This window comes from Callorhinchus milii, unplaced genomic scaffold, assembly GCF_018977255.1.
Source record: "Callorhinchus milii isolate IMCB2004 unplaced genomic scaffold, IMCB_Cmil_1.0 Scaffold6, whole genome shotgun sequence".
NCBI lineage: Eukaryota > Metazoa > Chordata > Chondrichthyes > Chimaeriformes > Callorhinchidae > Callorhinchus > Callorhinchus milii.
The window spans coordinates 16,692,591-16,714,714 of record NW_024704747.1 but is presented as its reverse complement, the minus strand read 5'-3'; the positions used below and the strand labels follow the sequence as shown (position 1 = coordinate 16,714,714).

Below are 22,124 nucleotides of genomic sequence, written 5' to 3'. Positions count from 1 at the left end.
TTCGCTAACCTGGTCATTTTTATTTTACTGCTAGTCTTGTTTCATTTTCAACATCATATGAAAAAGTATTTTCATTTAGAGACATTAAAATTACAACTTAAATTAAACGTTGATGTTGTTGTTAACCATGGAAAGGGGTGTCTGGGTGTGTTAGTCACCCAACTGACAATAAAAAAAATTTAGTCAATTCTTTAGTTCAGTCTTAATTTTTATGAACTACTGAAAACCGTCTGCCAAATTAACACCATATAAATGCAACATGTTCTCAGACCTCTGAGGGGGAACTGAAGTCAAATACAAAACAGTCAGAAAAATCTCTGTCTGGGAGATCTCATTCCGTATATTTATGAAGCTTTAATGTCTCCTGACCAAGGTGAGGGATCTCAATTCTGACAAATAGAAGACTTTAGCTTTTCATGAATTCTAGTGTTATTATTGTGCACAAATTAGATACAGTAAAACTTCCTCTGCATTGTTCATCTACACTCCCAGGTCAGATAGAACACAGGTTAGATACCGAGTAAAGCTTCCCTTACACTGTCTATCTACACTCCCAGGTCAGATACAACACAGGTTAAATACAGAGTGTCTACACAGTTGGCCAGGACACCGGTAGAAACTCCAGTTTCTTTTCAAATAGTGCCATCTTTAACATTTGCCTGAACAGGCAGACGGGACCTCGGTTTAACATCTCATCCGAAGGACAACACATCCTGTAACACATTGCTTCCCCCGGCGTTGCATCTGCAGTGTCAGTCTGGGTTGCGAGCTCAAGTTTGCAATGTATGAGATTGAGGATCTCATCCAACTTTCTCACCCAGAAGTGAGAGTGCTACCAACTGACCTAGGCAGACACTGGGTCCATTTCAATAGCTTTTGCCAATAAAATCTCACGTCGCATACAGCCCTATACAGTCTGATGGCTGCTATGTCCTACCCCTATCTTCTTGTCCTTCCACTCTATAGTTTCCTGCAGGTCAGAGATTTCCCTGGCAGAGGTCTCTTTGCTATGGGTCAGCCGTTTGATTTCCTGATTCCGGGTTAGGTTGAAACAAAAGAGAGAGGGAGAGATGGAGGGGGAGAGGGGGAGAGAAAGATGGGGGGGGGGGGAGGAGGAGAAAAAGAAGAGAAAGGAGATTGTCAAGAAGTAACAAAAGGATTTCAGAACCATTTACCTCAAACACACACTGTCAGCCAAAACATCTGGAGAGGTTAATGTAACCAGATGTGAAGCATATATAACCTTTGTGAGAGGGAGTGTTACTGCTTAACAGGGGACAACTGTTCAGAGCACCTTCCAATTACAGGACACAGAGGGTCAAAGCCATTCAACTCCACATGTCTACCCTGGTGCTGGCTTCCTGGGACATTTTGCCCGAAAAACACATAGTTAAACCCACTTTACGGTGCTTCCTCTGAAGTACTTTGAGTCGTTTCAACGATCTCATAAGACGCTATATCAAACGCAAGGATTATTGTAGAGCCAAGCATTTAAAGGGCGCTGTTACTGAAGTAAACACAGACCAGGGCTGTTACTGAGGTGAAGGAACAAGCGGAGGTAAAGCTAAATATTGATATGAATGCCAATCCCATAAGATGTGTTGGCTCAGCCTAGTGCTGAAAGGGGAGGGCTGAGGGGCTGTAAGGCTCAAAGGTAGAGACACTTATGAGCACCATTTCACTGTTTAACCCAGGACTGACACACTTCCTCACAGGCCAATGATATCCCAGGACACACTGACCCAGACGGCTTATTCTGGTTACTGACGTGACCCAATTTAAAACTCCCAACATTGACCTAAAGCTGCTCAAGAGGAACAGGTCCTAGATGCCAGCCATGTCACTGGAGTCTCACGCTCTCCCCAGCACTTCTCTATGTAAAGCATTATAAGTGGGCATCATGATACTTTGACTTTTGCCTTGAGATCAGTTTGCCTCCCTACCCTCCCACGCACCCAGACAAGAGAGGATGAAGCCTCTGCTGGATCACACTGACCCCAGCCGTTACGTTCAGTCAGGCTGGTGGGGGGAGCAGTTCACTTACCATTAACATCTCTTCTCTCTGTTTCAGAGACTCTTTGATTTCCTCAAACTGAAACTGTAACACGCTGTGGGCGTGCTTCTCTCTTTCTAACTCCTGGAGGATCAAAAAGGAGAGAGAGAGCACAGAATTCAGCTCACACACAACCAGCTTCAAACTGCTTTAAACAGAAAACATCACAACAGCCTTCTGCTGCGCTGGGTTCCCTCCCTCCTTCTCCTTCACTCTCCCTCCCTCTCTCCCCTCCCTCCCAATCCCTCCCTCCCTCCAAGGCTGGCAATCAGCTCTACGGGCTCACAATCCTTGTCTTCCTCCAATCCTTGCTATGTTAAAATGAAGACTTCTCCATCTGTCTCCCACCGTAATTTCCCAGGACCTCACCACGTTCTTGCTCGGTCACCAGATTATCAAGACTCTGGAGTCACACGCTCTCCCATACCGCACTCGTCACCTCCCAGGCTGTCCTGACCTCCCTCCAGCCCCACAGGCAGTAACCTTGGTTCAATGTTTCATCTGAAGGATGGCAATGGAGCGAACGGTTAGGGCGGTGCACATCCCAAACCCCCGACCTCCAGGGTAGTTCCCCTGAGCTGGGCTGGGCTGCCTCTGCTGGCTACTCACTTTGGCCTTTTCCTGGAATTCCCTGTTGCTCTCAGCCAGATGCTCCTCCACCTCCAGAAGCACATCCTGCAGTGTGTCCACCTGGTACATCAGAGTGTTCTTCTCATTGTCTAGCTGAGCGTTGGACACCATTGCTTTCCTGTACTTCTCCTCCACCTCTGCCAGCGAATCCTGGGGGAGGAGAAAGCCGACACACATGCCCATCACAATCGGAGCAAAACTCCTGCCTGCCCCCACCCCCCATCCCCCACCAAACCTGTGCTGCCAGCCATAAACATAAGGTAAAGATGCCCACACTCTGCTGTGCATCTCGATGGAAGAAGCCCTGCTGATTTTCCATCCAACAGTACCACATTGCCACTTTGGGGGGCAGAGGGGTAGCACATCACCTCCAGCCTGCACTGAAAAGTAGGAATGTGGCCCCTGCCCAAACCCAAAGCAACTGCGGACAACCAAAGAAGGAAGGGGTGCCTGGGGTGTCGGAGGGAAAGGGCCAGACAGAAAGCACAGCCCAAAAGGGAGGGATTTTTGAAGACAGGAAGAGGTGGTGCGAGGAGGAGTAGAAAGAGGGGTGCCCGAAAGCTCAGCAGCCAACGAGCGATGAGGGAGGTGCAAGGGCCCAGTCTGTGGAGCTCAGGACAGGAGGGGGGCAGGAGGAGGCTGTAGGCCGAGTACCTAAGAGAGGGGGGACCATGTTTTTGTAAACCAAATCCGGGGACGCATATTTAAATGAAATTTAACTCGGCACAAGTACAGGAGAGTTCTGACTAAATGTTAACTCACTTTCCTCTCTCCATAGATGCTGCCTGACCTGCTGAGTGTTCCCCGGTGACTTCTGTTTTTATTTCAGGAGAAAAAGTTTGTTGGATTAATGGCTGTGCTTCTCTGATGAGTGTATCGGTTTTAGAATTTTACTGTACTTGCTCAGTTTGTTGCTGAACTCTAGACAGGGCAAATTTGGCTCCAGGGACACAACAACTCATCCGGGGACATATGGTCACCTTGTCTAAGAGCGGACTGGATGCTGGGAATCAGCAGGCTTCTGCCATTCCCAACCCACACCATGATGCTTCCCTCACAGCTCAGCTCAATTTGCCAATCGGGATCATTCCCACTGGTCGTAACTCTTGGCATTCCCAGTTTCTGCAAGCCCCCCCCATTAAGGAGCTGCAGGAGGCATCCATCAAACGACAGCGCCTGATCAGCCCAGCGAAGATGTGTTCCTGGCAATATTCTCCTCTCCCAAGAATCTGGGCCTTGCATTTCTTGGACCTAGAGAGAGTCTGTCTGCGTGTGTGTGCATGTGTGTGGATTGGGGGAATGGGAGGGTACGAGGTGGAGAAAGAAAGCAGAGGATTCTCAACACAGGTATTCACAGAGTGTGGCGAGGGAGGGGTGTTAAGGCAGGTTATCTGTGGTTTTGGTCATAATCCACCCCTCAAGCTCACTTCACACACAAGGTCCACAGAGGTTTCACACTGAAAATGATCAGAAAGCAGCTTAATGCAGACCAAGGTTAGTTAGTTAGTAAGAAAATCCACACAGCGAGGAGAGAGATTAGGCATCACCAGCCACACACATGCAGGTTAATAATGGCTTTCGGTCCTCATTTGGAGATGCGGTTAAAAAGCAAGGCAGGGTATCCCTCAGCCAGATACCTTAAGTTCTTTAAGGCTCTGCATGTATTTGCCTTCTACATCCTGAATCTGGTCCTTTAGCTCAAAAATATCCTGGTGGAAAAGGAAACGACAGGACCTCGTCGATACAGGCAGCGCTGCATCATTCACACCACTTTGTGCCTGTCTCTGCAGCACCCGCCCACACCCCCAGCCGTGCTCAAGAGCGAGAATCCAAGGCAGGCATTTTTACCGTCTCGGGGGGAAAAAAAAGAGCGTCTATGTCTTCAGCAACGATCAGACAAGCTAGGGTTCTTCAGCCTTGAGAAAAGACGACTCAGAGTGGGACCTCGTAGAGGCATATAAACATTTTAAATGCAATTGAAAAGTTAGACCAAAATAGTAGAACAAGAGGACATAGGTTTGGAGCGGGAAAGGGCAATTGCAGGACAGACACCAGGTATTTTTTCTTTACTCAGAGGGTAATTAACTACTGGGAAAGGTTGCAAGGAAAGGTGGTTGAGCCAGGACACTCATTTAAAAAGCAGCGTGATGTTGCTTTGAGAGGGCGGTAAGGTGGGTGTTCTGGAGGGATGACATCAGTTGGGCCGAAGGGCCTTATTCATTCAAACCCATCTCTGAAAGAACGGCTAGAAAGCACTACAACTCACAACACCTCCTCCCAACTCACACTGACTTAAACCAGTGAGAAATAGACAGCAACCTAACCCAGGACTCAGCTACAGGCTGGAGTCTAACCAGTGGGGCTCAGGGAGAGGGGGACGTTATATATACAGTATGGATTCTGGGAGTGAGTTACAGGCTGGAATCTAATCCGGGGGTTGGGGTGTCGGAGGGACAGGCCAGACAAGGTACATAGAATAATGGAGCCCGGGAGTAACTAAAAGGATCCTCAGGATTTGAGCTGAGCCCCACCCCCGAGTCGAGAGCCTCTGAGCCGAGTCAGAGTCTTACCTTGATCTCGCGGATGGATGCTTCGGTGTCCACGGAGGCGATGGTGTCGCCGCTGCCCCTCCGGGAGGAGGTGCCCCCCAGAGAGGCGAGGGTGGCAGCAGACAGGCTGGATGTGGTGCGAGAACCCTGAAACACAAACTCTCCATTACTGAGGGTGTCGATCACCAGCTATGCTATGCCCTGCCTTGTACCCCACCAGAGAAGGCAGGGTCAGCGCCGGGATACACCGAGGGAAGGGGAGGGCAGCCGGGGTCAGTGCGGAGTCAGACTGAGAGAAGCTAAGGGCTAATCTAAACTGAGGGACTGAACGATCGGCATTGAGAGACTCTGCCTGACGTGTGCAGATGATGAGGCTTGGTGATCACTTCATAAGCCAGGCAATTTGCACCCAACAAGGACCCGCAAGCAGTCATGAAGTGAGTAACCTAGCTATGGGTAGGATATCTGGCCAGGGCAATAGGAGAAACTCGCTCCCCTTTTCACCTCACGCACCAACCACAGAGTCCCTTCTCCCCTGCTGGATTCCATACCTTCTCTCCGAAGTCCTTTTCAGGCCTCTCCTCAACCTGCGGATAGAGAGGAAGGCAGAGGTGAGAATTGTAACACACAGAGAGATGGCACAACCCGCTCCCACCCGTGAAGGGATGGTGCCCAACACCAAGCACTGGGGTCAACACAATCCCACTATTATCAACAAAACGCAAAATACTGCAGACGCTGGAAATCTGAAGCAAACAGAAGTCGCACATCAGGCAGCATCTATGGAGAAAGGAAAGTAAGTCAAAGTTTCAGGTCCACGACCCTTCGTCAGAACTGTCACGACCCTTCGTTGGGAACAGTCACCGTTCTGACGAAGGGTCGTGGACCCGAAAGGTTGACTACTTTCCTTTCTCCATAGATGCTGCCTGACCTGCTGAAGGTTCCCAGCGACTTCTGTTTTTGTTAACATCCCATTATTGGTGGATGTCAGAATCAGTGCTGCACTTAGACCAGACTTGTCACTGACACACATACAGGGTGTTCACAAAGTCCTGTTACCCCTCTGTGTTGTTTGTTCGTACAATTAATTTTTGCTTTCAGATGAGTCGAGTGTAACAATGTCTGACAGCAGTAACTTCCTCATCACTCCATCCATGTTTCAGAAGATGTCACACCAAACATGCAACGTGACATGAAAATGATGGTGCTCACACCCACCGATCCTCTGAATACCTAAATACAGTTAAAGACTTGTACTGAATACAATTAAGTACTACTAAATACAATTATCATCATTCTTCCATGTGTTTGAGTTGTTGGTCAGTGCACTGCAGGAACAAAAACAAGGGGGTAACAGGACTTTGTGAACACCCTGTACAAACTAGAACCATGAAACAACTGCTCAGTGTAACTCAGTGTAACTGCTTTACACTGAGCTGCGCCGCTGGCTGAGGGCACTCGTTCTGCCCGAGACCACACACAGTGAGCTCCTGTGGTCAACCATGGCCACTGAGGCCTGGCCAATCCTCACAATTAGAATCACTGTAATGTCTGCATGTGACACAGCGTTTTTAAAACTCAATTACCTCAAAGTATCAAGTGCAATTGTTGATTTACTGTCAAATCCAAGTCAGTCACTGTGCATTGTGTAGGCAAAAGCTGCAGTCAATTTGTGCACAGCGATGCACAGTACAATTTACACTTGTATGGCGCCTTTTTCATGTCAGGAGGACAACAGCCACAAAATTAAACTTACATAGAGCCTTTCACATCGGAAGGATGTCCCAAGGCGCTGGACAGTTAAGGATTTGCATCCGAGCTGGGGTTTGGAATCAAGAGGGGTGGAGGGGAGGTGGGAGCGTGGCTGAAAGCATGGTAATAGAGGAAAGTCTTGATACGGGCATTGAAGGAGGAGGGAGCTATGTAAGAAAGAAAGACCATCCCAATTGGGACTGGACTGGAATATTGCCAGCCAGAACACCAAGAGAAACTCCCTTCTCTTTTTGAATAGTGCCATGTCTGCCTTTAACATCTGCCTGAACAGGCTGACAGGACCTTGGTTTAATGTCTCATCCAAAGGACGGCAACTCCAACAATGCAACGCCCACCCCAGCACTGCATTAAGCGTCAGCTTTGACCATGTGATTCCAAGTTCCAATGTGGGGCTTGAGCCCACAACCTTCTGACTCAGAGGCTAGAGTGTTTACCACTGTGCCAGGCTGACACACATTTGTAGACAAGCGCGTTACTACAGTCATGTTGAATTGCAACATTTGCCGAGTATCTGTTGGGGTTGGGAACAGTCATCGCACAGAGCAAGAGGGCAGCGGTAAGTAAGACGCTCACCACAGGGCTGGCACGTGCCGAGCTGGCGCGGGACGAGGCACGGGATCCTGAGCCCAAAAAGCAGCTGTACTCTGAGGGCTGGCATGCGAGCCCAGGAGGCACAAAGAGAGAGAGAGAGAGAGAGAGAGAGAAGCATTAGATAGAGTGTTCAGAAGCAGAATTTCATAATCGCAGAGCAAAGAACCACCAGCAAGAGCGGACAGAAGGGAGACAAAAGACTGACAAACACCAATGCTGGAGGAGAACAATTATTCACTCTAAAAGGAGAGGAAGATCATGAAAGAGAGAGTTCCTGCACCCGTTGAGAGCTGGGAAGGACATTCACGGAGCTTAGGAGCAGAAACCTGAACTCCCCTTAAGCAATAAGGTGCAGTTGTTCAGCAGGAACCTCCATCCCTCTCTCACTCGAGGATTGATGATGTAAAAAAGCCGCTCATATTAGCCACACTGACTGATGGCCCGAGTCCCTCAGGGCCTGGACCTGTCTCCTACATTCTGTTGGTCTCAGAGATGCCAACCCCTCAATGACCGAGAGGAACGCGGAAAAGTCCTCACACCAGCCAGAGCTCTAACCAGGGTCGCAGGCCAGAGCCACACCCAAACACAGACATTTTTGACGCAGAAAGATTAGCCCATCCTCTCTGTGCCACTGCCAGCCCTGTGTTTTTCTAAACCAAAATTATCTTTTTTTACTAATCCCACTTTCCTACTCTTTCCCATCCTCTCTGCTTGTTTTATTGGCCACCTTATCCTAATTTCCCTTTTGAACAATTCTATGCTTAGATGCCATTGACGCTAATGAATCCTGCGCCTCACTAAGTGACTTCTGGGAAAGTTTTCTCCCTATTGCTTTCAAAGCCCTCCACGGTCTTGCTCCTCCCTATCCCTACCTCTATGACCTGGTAACTCTCTGCTCAGCGGGCTCCATGTCCATGCTCCATGACCCCCGCCCTGCATGCCTCACCCCTCCCTTGCCTCCTTCAAGGCCCCTTTCAAGACCTTCCTTTTCGACTGCACCTTTGGTCAACCACAACTACCCCTCTTGATCCCAAACCCCAGCTCGGGTCCAAATCCTGACTGTTCAGCGCTTTGGGACATCCTCTTAATGTGAAAGGTGGTATACAAATGTAATTTGTTTGTTTATTGTTCTATCAGGCCTTCCAGAATCTTAACCACCTCGATAACCCAGTCTCCCACTGGATATCCTGAGAGATTAATAGCACAAAGTATCCAGCCCACTGTGGCAGACTCAGGCAGGTATGGAGAGCTCTTTATTTTTCCATGGATCTCCCCTTCCCACCCCAAGCCTTTTGGATTTATTTAAACCAGACAGCAAACCATTGAACTAGTTTGGATGCCATTGTGGCTCGCCACTGGAGCCTGGCACCGATAGACACTCACTCATTGCTGCCAATTATGAGGTTCACTTTACCAGTTAAATTACATATCCACTGACTCTGGGAATGTTAGCATTTAGTTCATGAAGAAGGAGCTACGTAAAGACACACACACACACACTCAGCCCACACACGCAGCCGGAGCAGGGGAGCTGTACTGATCACATCGGGCACAAGTCTGGGAACCGAGAGAGATACTGTGAAGAGAAGTTAGTTGCGGGACACAGATGACAACATCAGCTCCACGCGCACACAGTGCAAGCAACATTTGAGGTGCAAGAACTGACAGTCAGTGGTTATTCGGTGAGGAGAGACGGGTGGGGGGTGGTTAGTGTCACTATGTACATTACAGGCAGTTATAGTCACAGATCTCTATATAGAATACACACACACACCAGCTCGTTGAATTTATAGCACAACCAATGTAAGGATTATGCAGGTGACGATATTACCCTGTTGCTAGCCAATAACGAAGTAGGGGCCATAATTCTTTCAAAAGGGACTTTGACCGATGCACGAAGAGGAGGAACGTTGGAATTGGGGGGCGAGCAGGGTTCCTTCTTCACCTCTCTGGCAGCGAACTCTACTCTACGTCTTTGCTCACTTATTTCACAGGGTTAGACCTTTGTTTGGAGAGGGTGGTTCACAGCCTCATTGAGCTCAACGACCACTTCCTTCTCCTTTGGAGGGAAAACAAAATCTTCTGCAGGAATGAGATCAGATGCCCAATCCAGACCAGAGCCTTGGGATGTCCTCCTGACGCGAAAGGTGCTACAGAAATGTAATTTGTTGCTGTGAACTTTTAGACCCACAAAAAAACAGGTACTGTGGGATGAGGAACTGGCTGGAAGTGACAAAAGGATTGGGTAAGTCTTAAAGCCAGTCTTAATTTGAGAGTGTTTTTCCTTTAAGAACTGCAGTAAATCCAGGTCCAAATAAAGGCTGACTATTAAGAATCTGCACTCGCTTAAATGTTTAAGGCTGAACCAAGGAGAGGTTGCAGGTCTCTTCTCTGGGTGCTGGTGGAATCGTGTCACTTGTTAAGGTCAGAACCCCCAGAAAGGGCAAGAAAAGGCCGTTTAAAATAAATATTATACTTTTGCTTGTCCTGAGTAACCCCCGGCCCTCACTTCCCCATTCCCTACTATATCAGTGTGCAAGCCCTGGGGGTTGGTGGTGGGAGGGTGAGGAGACAAGGAGATCTGAACAGACAGACAGACGGGAGCACATCGCACTGCAGCTACCGGGACGAGGGTTACAGGCTGGAGCTAGTGAAAGGGGACGCTCAGGGCAGCACAGGGCATGCTCGGTACCAAAATGGAGGAAACAGCCTTACAGCACGGGAGCTGGAGGCGCTACAGCGCCGATTCCCGCTGTACGCACCCTCCTCATACAGCGACGCCTGGAAAATAAACACAGTCAGGAAAGCAGCCAGCCGTTCAGTCACAGAGAGAGCGAGAGAGTCAGTCACACCCTGATCAGCTCAGAGTGATCACTAACACAGTGACACAATGTCACACAACAACTTAGTGTCACAGAGACTCAGTGTCAAACAATGCTAATAATAATAATCCTTGTATTTGGTAGAAATAATAGTATCAAACAGTAAACAGAACAACTTGGTATCACACAGCGACACAGCAAACTCCGCGATTGGGTCAGTGCCAATGGAATATAGAGGCTCAATGTCACGAAGGAAGCACGCCTGAAGCAGTAAACACTGAAACAAAACAACAGCAATTTGCATTTATATAGCTTCCTTCACACAGGGTAACACAAGGGCGCAGAGTTTGCTGACTAAGGGGAGGAGAGAGCCAGAAGTGCTAATCCCAAGGGACTGTCCAGATTCCACCCTCCGCAAAGCTCGGGAGGAAGAGATCGCGGCTTAAACAATAATTTACACCTCATTTGGAAGACTTTATTAAATTATTCTTCCCTTTAAATCCAGAGGTGACAGATTCCTCCCATCACTAACTGTGGCAACTTGGAGGGAGTGTGGTTAGACTGAGGGAACCTCTCAGCCAGAGAATCTCTGTAAATGCCGGGGGCGGGGGTTGTGGGGGGGAGAGCAATCTCTTTGGGAACACACACAATCACTGCTGTTAAACTTATTCAGCATTTCCATTACATCACAATTGCAACAGTCAGACTCCACTGAACTGTACAATCGCGGAGCATTGCACCTTACAATCACACAGCAAATGGTATATAAAAGTCTTGACACCATTAATCCGTACTTCGCACACCATGAGGCGTAGTCTGTGAACAGGAGCATACATTGTGGTTGTTCAAACTTCAAATTAAAACTTGTTTCGCCCAAAGGAGCGTTCCAGAGAGGACGAGCGAGGGAGGGAGTGACTGAACAAGCGAGTGAGGTTGCCGTTCGTCTGGCTGGACCTGAAGGCCGGGAGGAAATATCACTTCACAAAAAGGCAGAAAGTTAAAGTGAGAGGCCGGGTGTGGAGTTAGCGATAGGATGTGGTGTTCGGAGTGCAATCTCCCGGCACAGCAGCGATTGCGCTTGTCCTGCATATGACTTTGTGGACTGATCAATGAGACACTGCTATTATTGGTCTGTAACTCTCACACTTACTAAACTCAATGTATGGTAGGCAGTCTGTAGTGCTATTGGAGGAGAGGGGGTGGGGAGAGACAACAGATTTCACATCCACACCCAAATCACAGGCTGAAAAGGAAAATGGAAGAGAGAGAGAGAGAGGAGAGACAGACCCGGGATCCATTGTGGGATGAGGAGTGGGACTTGGAGCTTAGGCCTGGGGTGTGTTGACTGATGTCGAAGTGGTAGCTGCCCTGTGCGAAACGTGGAGAAAAAACAGTCAGGAAACAGGAGAGTTTTGAGGAAATAAAGAGAGAGAGGAAAAGCACTAAAACTACGTCAGGGAACACAGGACAGAGAGGTGCTGGCACGAGCCAAGCCTTGTTCATGAGGACAAGACAGGTTATGCCACCTGTGGTGGAGACTCTCCCAGGTCTGAGTAAGAGGCTCGGAGATCAAACCCAGCCTAACATCACAGGCACAGCACTGGGCTTCCTCTAAATGTCCCACACATTCACACACACTCGCAAGACATATATATCATATGATCATAAAATCATAGAATTTTACAGCACAGAAGGCCACTAGGTTCATTGTGTCTGTGCTTGTTCTTTGAAAAGAGCTATCCAATTCAATCCCACTCCACCGCTCTCTTCCCATAGCCCTACAAACTTGTCTTCCCGAAATAATTATCTAATATATTCCAAAAAAAATTGGTTACCCGGGTGTCTGACACATGCGGAAACCTATCACCATGCTTCAGATCATTCAAACTAAGCTGAGATTTCCATGGCATCCCACCTACACACGGAAATCCCTGTGATAAGATTGTTGGAAAGGAATACGTATTCTCTCCTGGTGGGGCGCATTCTGCTTACACAATTCTGGAAAGTTTTAAGCGCAGGTTGGCAAGAGCCAAGGCTTGGGGACCCCAGAGTGTGTGTTGGAGAACTACTGGAGTCTAACCAGCTAAAAGCACATAGTATGCCATTGATATTGCTGTCTGGCAAGCTTGTGTTAGGGCTTTGGATTGCAGGGTAGCAGGAGCCCTGCCCCCAGTGACTTAGTCTGCCCTTCCAGGTCCTGCCAATGAGCCAGGCTGGTTGTGCTCTCATCAGCAGTGCCCTGGAGAACTGCGCCACCGAGGCCTGGCTTGATTCTGACATTCCATTGTCAGATGTGTCACCTTGGAGCCAGGTTACACACACACACACAAAAATGCACGTACGCACATACTGACACACAGGTACTGACACACTCAGGTACTGACACACACTCGGGCATGCCCTGACACGCACACGGCCTGACAAGCATGCACGCCCTGACACACAAGAGTGACAAACTCGGCACCTCTTCAGTCACAGGCAAAAATACACACGGAGGGAGGTAGAGGAAGGTGGGAGGGAATGAAAATCCAACCAACCAAAGCATCCGTTCTGGAAGACATCTTTGAGGGTCTAAGATTTTCGTCACTGTACCTAGAGCTCTGTACATTTCCATTGATAAAAAAAATACAACAGGTAGACCTGATTTTAGTCTTTTTATGTATCAGAAGCTTTGTCAAACCACACTAAAAGATAACCTTGAATTGGATCAGGTGGAATTACTATTGTAATGTAAACACACACAATACAAACCCTACTGGACTTTTTACTTGGGCCAGAGGTGTAAGAAAGTTCATCATAGCCATTGGTCTGTGCAAAGAGAATAGGAATCAGTCAAGACCAGATGAGATGCAGTGACCAGAACAAACAATTGCATTACACAATAAAGGTGACATTGTCACCTCAACTCAACACCACCTCAACGTCACCTCAGCCCTCAGGTAATCAAGTGAGAGCAAGAGGAGTAGGCGAGACACACACACACACGTGAACATACGAGTCAAGAGAAAGAGAAACTAGTTGAGAGACCGAGAGAAAGACCCAGGCAAACAAGGAGTACAGACTCAGATAAGAGACGCACAGATAGACGAGAGCGCGAGAGTAAGACACACACAGATAGACACGAGAGAGAGAGCGACTCACGCAGGCAGACGAGACGCCCACAGTGCACTGACCAGACTCAATGGCCACATTACCACAGGGATCAAGCTATGACTGAAAGCTTCCCTCATTGAGCAGTGTGGCAGCTCACAGTACCCCGTGCCTGCCTGTTGCTATTTATAAACCACGTTCCCACATGTGAACAGAGCGGCCACAAATAGATCCATTTCGCTCTGTGAGCAGTTTCCATCAGACCGAATTCCCGGTGGAATCTCTCACTCTCTTCACTTGGAGGCCACAGCCTGGTCACAGCAGGCGCGCGAGTGCCCCTTTTACACCTAAACAGACAAGACCGTGCCCGGCAAAACTAGCGTGATAAAACGGCACAGGAGCGAGGGGTAAAGCTTTCTGTCTGCTGGCTCACTCTTTCTGCCAGGACCACCCCAATTCCTAGTGACTGACAGGGCAGAGTCGACCATACACTAACTCAATGTGAGTGTGTGATTGGAGTGATGAATTAACCCCTCAGATTCTCCCTCTGGAGCCCTCACAGTAGAGACTCTCTCTCCGGTGTACGTACTGCTTTGGATTTCTTCTTCTTTTTCGTCTTTTCGGGGGCCTGTCCAGCCTGTGTTACACAAAGTGAGAGACAGTGAGAGGGCGACTGGAGGGCCCAGGCTCGACATGCACACAGCCAGGGGCCAGTGAGAGGGACTCACTCACAGTTCACACAGCAGAACAGCCCAGAAACTGGGCAGGTTGCGTCTCAGGCTGGTTAATCCCCGTGGGTGTGCGTTAGATCATAACTCAGGTTATAGGTCTCAGAGCTGAGGAGATTAAGGGGTGACCTGATTAAGGTGCTTAAAATAATGATGACTTCCCTCTGGTGCAGGGATCCAAAACAATTATAATTAAGAGGGTTAGAAGTGAGATCAGAAGACATTCCTTCATGCAGAGATACACTGACCCAGAAAGGATGTGGAGGGAGAATGAATTGGGATTGTGGGGTAAAGAAACTTGCGTAACGTTTCGCTCTGCCTGGTAATCAAATCGAGGTCCTCTCGCTTGCAGGGTGAGTGCTCTAACAAATACTATACAAGATTCCTTAAATAAGGGCGTTTAAGGGGTATGGAGAAAAGTTGAGGGAACTGGGATCTAATAAGACGGAGGAATAGGCTCAATGAGCCAGATGGATTCCACCAGTTTCCTCATTCCTATCAAAGCCCGTGGAGAAGGGGAGCAGAGGGGGGCAGTACAGACCCTTCACCAGTCAACATGAACTTCAGACATGCTTCCGCAGGAGCCACACGGTGATGCTGAGGTATCCAAAGCTACAAGATAGACAGGGCCAAACTCAAATGAAGAGGAGACTGATCCCATTACTCTGCTCTTTCACTATGGTTTCTGTGCTGGCTCCTCCCACTGAAGCTCAGCGCTCTGTACTCAATTTTCCTGCTCTTTTTCCACATCTGTGTCTGTGCTGATTTCCACGGGAGCTCTCTACTCTGATCTCACTCCCTGCTCTTTCCTGTACCCAGTCTTGTTACTAAATTGGTGCTCATGTGGGCAGGAGGACAATCGCTGGCGCGATGAAGAGGGTACCAAGAGGTCAATGTGCAGGGCAGCAAAGAATGGGATTGATGCTGTGTTTAAGTGGGGTTGGAGGTCTGCATTCACTATTACTACAGCCAACTGGGCTCAACATAACAGGCATTTCACTCATGTTAGTATAAGATCTATTTTCTGAGCTTATCACTCAACACAAAAAGCAGGCTATGTGATCTCACCCCTCCGTAGACCCCAGCACTCTCATGATCTGACTGTCCGGTAAAATGGTGGCGAGAGGGGAAAGAGAGAGAAACACAGACACACAGGCAGCCTTAAAAATCGTCGTACACAAACACAGGAAATAACAGATTAAACGTCTCCATTCAAAAGCTGGCATGCTTTGCGAGTGACTGGAAGCTTCTGGAATCCCTGAGGGGGCTTCCAGAAGGATGCTTCATTTTGACTTTCGAGAAGTTTCCAACTTGACCAAACAAATGCACAAATAAAAAAAATCACAGGGCGGAACAACAAAAGCTGTTCCGTCCATCACATCAGTCCTTTGCCTAAACAAGCATGTACTTGGGACATTGCCCCTTTAAGAGACGGTAGCCACAAGTAGCATGTTTACGTGTCATCTCTATCCCAGTTCCTGGAAGGGCTGGGAGAGGGGGTGACTCTCCCTCTGTAAGTGCAGCTCAGTGCCTTTGAAAGCTGATGGTTACACAGATCTCAATGCAGTGTTTGCAGCCTCTGACAGCACCTAACAGCTGCTGCTCTCTTCCTCCATGAAGGGCATTCACTCTGAACACAACCATTCGCACGCCTCACATAATAGACCTCAATTCGACCACAAACAAAGACTGTGCACGGAAACCGGGAAGTACGCCACTTTATCCCACAAAAACTCTACTCGACATAATAATAATAAAATAATTCTTGCATTTGATATAGCGCTTTTCACGTCTTCTAGACATCCAAAAGCGCTTCACTGAATATACATAGTTCCATAATTCACCTCCGTTCCTGTAGCTCAACGGGAATTCTAACAGGGTTCCTTATGGAGAGATCTGGGTAAGAAATCCTACAAATTAGATCCTCCCCCACCCCAGTCTGGGGGGAGAAGGGGGGAGGGAAGATTGGAGCGGGAGGAGTGGGGGGAAGGGAGGAAGGAAGGAAAGTTAGCTCCAGTCAATCCAAACCACGCTTCAAAACTACGCAAATACGAAATGCAAAATGATTGCAAATAAAACATGGTTAAAGCAAATAAATGATTTCATAATTCCCTTCGGGATCTTTGGGAAATCTAAAGAAAGAATCATATGACACAAATGGCTAAGAACTTATAAATACAGAAATGGAAACAGACATCCGAGAGCAAGAGTGAGGAGGTCCAGACGACTGTCACCACCGATCCTCTGACAGTCACAGTCTCAGCAACATGGGAAATTGGTAATAAGATGGTTACTAACCCTCAGGCTGCCACGGCTACCCACTGACATCCGTTCATCTTCATCTGACACCTGATGGCATGAGCAACAAACAAGGTGTGAGGGTGGGAACAGATGAAGAATGTGCAATGCAATGTCACAGCGAGAGGGAGAGAGGAGCGAGAGAGAAGAAAACAGGTAGAGGCACAGAGGGGAAAGCATAGAGAGTCGCACACACATACGCACTCGTGTGTGTACACACACACACAGGGACTGACAAAATCACACATAGAGACAGACAGATAGTCACAGAGGTAAAGAGTCAAAGAAAACAACAACAATTTGCATCTTTCACATAGGGTAATATCTCGGAGTGCTTTCCAAGGATATAGTTGGATGTCAATCAAGCAAAGGAGAAGGGGGAGAGGGTGATGACCGTAGGCGCGTTTGAAGAGGGAGGATTTGAGACGAGACACATACACATGGATGCAGAGAGATTCAAAGACACAGAGAAAGAGAGAGAGAGCGACACACACACAAAGTCAGAGAGAGAGAAAAAGAAACACCTACACAGAAGGAAGAGAAACATGAAGTTGCAGAAAGAAAGAGAGGATACAAACCGAAGGGAGTCTTCTGAACCTACGAGAATATCGCTCACTGTCTTCCTGCAGTCACGCAGAGGAGGAAAGAAGCCGAAAGTTTGGTGAAAAAGCAAAAGACAAGATAGAACACAGAGAGGCAGGAGAAAGAGAGAAAAATCACAGTCAGGTCACAATTTAGGGACAAAATCGAGCACGCGAGAAAGTGTGTGTGAAGCACAGAGACCAAAGCTCCAACCGCACGCTGACAATGTGAGGCAGGAGCTTATCCTGAACACTACACCCCAGAGCCCACTGCCTGTGAACACAGTAACACGCTCCCCAGCGCTAACACAATACAATACAGTACAACGATCTCCAGGACATTAACAGCAGAGTTCACTTCCCATCTCTCGGTAGGTCTCCCTTTCACCCTCGGTCATTGAAAGATCAGAAAACGCAGCGATTATAAACCATAACAATTACACGTCAACGTTAGATGTTAATATCCCTCCCTACATACTCCCCACGCCCCAGCCCATAATTGCTCATATTCCAAGCCTCAATACCATTTTGAGTTAAAACTTAAGATCATCCAAACTTGTTAAAAATTCTTAAATCCGGTCTTCAATTGGAAGCCGGGATTCCGCAGTCCCTCTAGAAAACCATCTCCCCAAAGCCTGGATTTAACAATAGTAATAACACCTGATAACAATTTAAGAAAGCTCCAAAACCCAACATGATTGCAACATTTTAAGGCAATGATCCACAGGTTGAGATGGTGAGGAGTTTCTGGCCTCAGCTCTGGCTGTTACTAAGGGTGTCAGGAGAGAGCTGTTAATCTCTGGGGGTTTCATATTGGATTGAGTGTAAATGGCAATGAAATTGTATCCAAACAGCAAAACCTCTGCTTTACATAGAGAAATATGGCACAGAAGCAGACCATTTGACCCAACAAGACCATGGCAATGTTTATACTCCAGTCCAGCCTCCACCCCTCCTATTCCCCTCTCTCACACCCCTCGATTCCCCTCTACCCTACCCCTCCATTATTGTAGCATGCGACTACAAGGATGGTAGAAGGCAAACTGGATGGACTATGGGTCTTTTTTCGTCTAGCAATTCCTGTGCTTTTGTTCCTATTAGCTTCTCCCTCGCATATTAATCCGGTTACCTTTTCAATATGTTGATACTTTCTGCTTTTCAACCACAGCTTCTTCCTCCACTGAGTTCCTGGTTCTCACTAGCCTGTGTGAAGAAGTTCCTCCTAAACTTCCTTCTAGGTCTGCCTCTGATTAGCTTATATTTGTGACTTCCCTCCCTCCCTTGTTTTGGTCTCAGCGAAAAGAGGAAACAGCCTATTGATAATGCCCATCTTTATTCAATGCTTTCAGAGTCTTAAACACCTTGATCAGGTCTCCTCTCAAATCGGCTCATCTCCAGGGGGAGAAGCTGATGCTTAATGGTGACTGAGGTTACATTATGATCCTTGGGTTTGGGGACGTTCCCTCTTTTAGAGAGCCACTGACTGTCCTTCCTCAGAAATGTCGGAGTGAGTCCGTCCACCGAGCTTTCCAATCCCAATGATCCACTCTCACCCACAAGCCTCAAATTCCCCACGGTCCCAACCTTTAAGCCTGTCACCTTCAAATTTAAGTTCAAGCAGAAGTTTGGAAATTTATCTTTGGGATGGTTTTTGGAACTGTGGTAAACCGGCCTCCAAAACTGGGACTAACTTCTAAAGACCTTTCTACAATTCTGTGTAATCTTATATTTTCTCAGGTTAAAATAGTCTTAAAGGCTAAATAAAACCAGGTGGAATTTCAGGCTTGATATACATGAGGGTGGGGTAAGGGAATGGTAGAACACGGACTGGCCAACTGGCTAAAGGTACTGGACTGTACAACACTGCGTGCAGGCCTACCATCCACTGCTCGATGTCGCCCCACTTTGTATCCAGCCCATAATATTTCTGAAGGACAGAAAGGGAAAGAGAGTTTAGGAGCAGAATGAGACGGTAGGAGAAAGAGACGGTGGTGAGCATGCGGCACAGCAGAGAGCGAGAGAGTGGTCACCTCCAAGACTGTCTTTCAATTTTAACAGTGATAGCCTGCGCTTACGCAGTGTCTGTCATGCAAAAAAAAAATGATCAGACACACACTGAAAATCCTCTGTCCACACACACACACACACACACACACACACATAGAGTGAGACATGACGGGGGTCGGGTGGGAGGTTCGGCGAGGAGAATTAGACAAGTCTCACCTTCTGAACCTGGTAAATCTACCGGGAGAAGGAAGGAAGAAGGAAAAGAAGAGAAAGAGAAAAGTTAAAGAATAAAGAACATCAGCAGAACTTTAATAAACAGGAGCCATAAACCATGACTGTGGTCCATGTTAAAATCTTGGTAACTATAGTTTCACACTAAGTGTTCACATTGGGAGTTCGCCAATAGTCTGAGAAGCTCCCAAGATGCCCATTGTTCAAAATAAATCTGAATATTAAGCGGAAGGAGAGTGTATGAAAAATGATTCAGTGCCTCATCACATCAAAACGTCTCAAAGAGTTTCACGCGGCAACATTGAGATATTGTGATTATTTCGGGCACCACAACGACAGCCCACACCCTGGAAGAACAACCGATTCACCTCTGGTGAATCTGGAAGAGGACGGGCAGCACACTGGGAGAACATGCTTTTCTTCCACAGGAGCTTAACCTGTAATAGACTCCAGGTTCCCCATGGTCTTAGCTTGCTGGCACCAGCCTGGCACAGTGGTAGCACTCTTACTTCTGAGTCAGACAGTTGTGGGTTCAAGCCCCGCAGCAGGAATTTGAGCTCACAGTCTAAGCTGACTAAGTCAGAGGGGCTGTCCTTCAGATGAGACATTAAACCAAGGTCCCATCCATGCCTTTTCACATTGACATTAAAGATCCCATGGCATTATTCGAAAGAAGGAGAAAGTTTCTCTCGGTGTCCTTGCCAACAATCCACCAGATCAATTTGATAATTCACTTCATGGCTGTTTGTGGGACATTGCTGAAAGCATATAATAATAATAATTATCCTTGCATTTGATATAGCTCTTTTCACGTCTTCTAGACGTCTCAAAGCGCTTGACAGAATACACTGTAAAGTGAATTGACTGTATATTTGTGGGCGAAACACGGCAGCCAATTGCGCAGAGCAGTGTCCCACAAACAGTCATGGATTGAAAATAACCAATTTTTGGGGGGGGTTTTGGAGGGATTATTATTAGATATGTGGAGTAAGGAAACGTGCCCAAAGTTTTGCCCTGCCTGGAATTGAACCGAGGTGTCTCGCGCCTCCAAAATACACAGTGTATATCCAGTGTAGGTCTCTGAGACATCCTACCAACATGAAAGGCGCTATATATACTTTATATATATATATATTCACAGAATATACGCGACATCTCAAAGACACAATAAGGCGCTGTATCAATTGCAAGGATTATTTATTATTTATTTATATCAAATAAGCCCTGAGCTCAGTAACTCAAACTCATCAGTATAAATGAAGAAGAACCTGTTATGTGTCCTCAAGAGGGAGATACACAGAACCACAGAACAGCATCCCTCCAATATAGTAAGGAGTCAGTCTGCTGTCCAATCCAGAGCACAGAAATATAGGTACACAGAGCAATTCCATAGGGAGGGCCTCCTCAGGCAATCAGCCTCAAATGGGGAGGGAGGGAGAGAGGGGAAGATTCCGCTCTCTACCCCCCTCCAAATGGGGTAGTCGTGTGAGGAGGCTCAAAAATTCAACAGGAAGGGAAAAATGCAACTTCAACCAATACCAATAGTGCATGTGCTGCTAATCACCTTCTACAGTACAAGTTGATCTCACTGCTCCCAGCTCCTGTCACTGTGTATCAGCTCATTTAACCTTATTCAAGCCACTCAAAGTAAAGGAGCTTGACCTATAACCTGACCCACTGCAACCTTCCCCTCCTGCCCTCCCAACATCCAGTTACAGAGCAGCATTGCTGGAAAGATGATACACCCTCCCTCCTCCGCCTCATCCCCCCACTCCCCGCCTAAGTAAACATGACTCCTAAACACTCTCAGAGTCTCACTGTGGTTTGAGACTCTAGCATGTCAGGCGGAGACTAATTGCAGCAACTCACCTCCTTCTGCTGTCTCTCCAGTTCTTTCATGCGGATCTCCCTGGCCTCTGCCCGCGCTGCCCGCTTGGCAGCGAGTCTGGCCTCAGCCTGGAATCAAGGGAAGGACATGTTAGAGCAGGGTCTGTGTTCAGCAACCGAGACCTACCTCAAGACAGATAGTTGCCTCTCCCATAGTCACACCTGACGCCCTCACACTGGTTTACCCGCGGGGCTGGGTGCACGATTTGTACTGAATGAGTCGGTGGTAAAGCCAGGCCCAGGACAGGTTGGCTCCCGATCCCTTAATAATAATAATCCTCGTATTTGATATAGCCCCTTATCACATCGTTGAGGCGTCTCAAAGTGCTTCACAGGATATACTATACAGTAGATTGACTATGTATTTTGTGGGCGAAACGTACAGCCCCGTTAGGCACAGGAATGAATGGCCCATAAACAGCGATGGAGTGAGTGACTCAATTTTTTATTTGGGAATATGTTGGCCGGGACACGGGGAGAGAAAAATTCCCTTCTCTTTTTGAATAATGTCGTGGGATCTTTAGCATCCACCTGAACAGGCAGACAGAATCTCAGTTTAACGTCTCATTCAAAGGATGTCACCTCTGACAAAGCAACACCTCCAGCATTGCATTGGACTGTCAGCTTAGACTATGTGATTCAAAGTCCCGATGTGTGGCTTGAACCCACAACCTTCTGACTCAGACGTGAGAATGCTACCAACTGCGCCAGGCTGACACACGTGTCCAATAACCAGACTTGATCAAGTTTAACACTGTGTCTCACAGCTTGTGCCCAGTCCCATCACGCCCCGTTTTATAATAAATACTAATAATTATCCTTGCATTTCATATAGCTCTTTATCATGCCATCAAGACATCGCAGAGCTTTCATACTGTAAAGAG

The 22,124-nt window shown here is 47.6% G+C and overlaps 1 protein-coding gene across 1 annotated transcript in view; it reads right to left on the bottom strand.

Moving 5' to 3' along the window:
* LOC103176831 (leucine-rich repeat flightless-interacting protein 2) overlaps positions 1–22,124 on the bottom strand; it is an 86,728-nt gene that overhangs the window by 17,835 nt on the left and 46,769 nt on the right. The window contains exons 3-20 of the mRNA XM_042336353.1: positions 21,223–21,309; positions 19,339–19,356; positions 18,995–19,042; positions 17,113–17,157; positions 16,535–16,585; positions 15,305–15,337; positions 14,098–14,145; positions 13,170–13,226; positions 12,956–13,018; positions 11,706–11,786; positions 10,312–10,377; positions 7,579–7,656; positions 5,784–5,819; positions 5,254–5,379; positions 4,321–4,392; positions 2,663–2,833; positions 2,045–2,137; positions 938–1,030 (exon numbers count right to left, since the gene is read on the bottom strand). Of these exons, the coding sequence (XP_042192287.1) occupies positions 938–1,030; positions 2,045–2,137; positions 2,663–2,833; positions 4,321–4,392; positions 5,254–5,379; positions 5,784–5,819; positions 7,579–7,656; positions 10,312–10,377; positions 11,706–11,786; positions 12,956–13,018; positions 13,170–13,226; positions 14,098–14,145; positions 15,305–15,337; positions 16,535–16,585; positions 17,113–17,157; positions 18,995–19,042; positions 19,339–19,356; positions 21,223–21,309 (1,266 nt within the window). The remainder of the gene's footprint in view (positions 1–937; positions 1,031–2,044; positions 2,138–2,662; positions 2,834–4,320; positions 4,393–5,253; positions 5,380–5,783; positions 5,820–7,578; positions 7,657–10,311; positions 10,378–11,705; positions 11,787–12,955; positions 13,019–13,169; positions 13,227–14,097; positions 14,146–15,304; positions 15,338–16,534; positions 16,586–17,112; positions 17,158–18,994; positions 19,043–19,338; positions 19,357–21,222; positions 21,310–22,124) is intronic.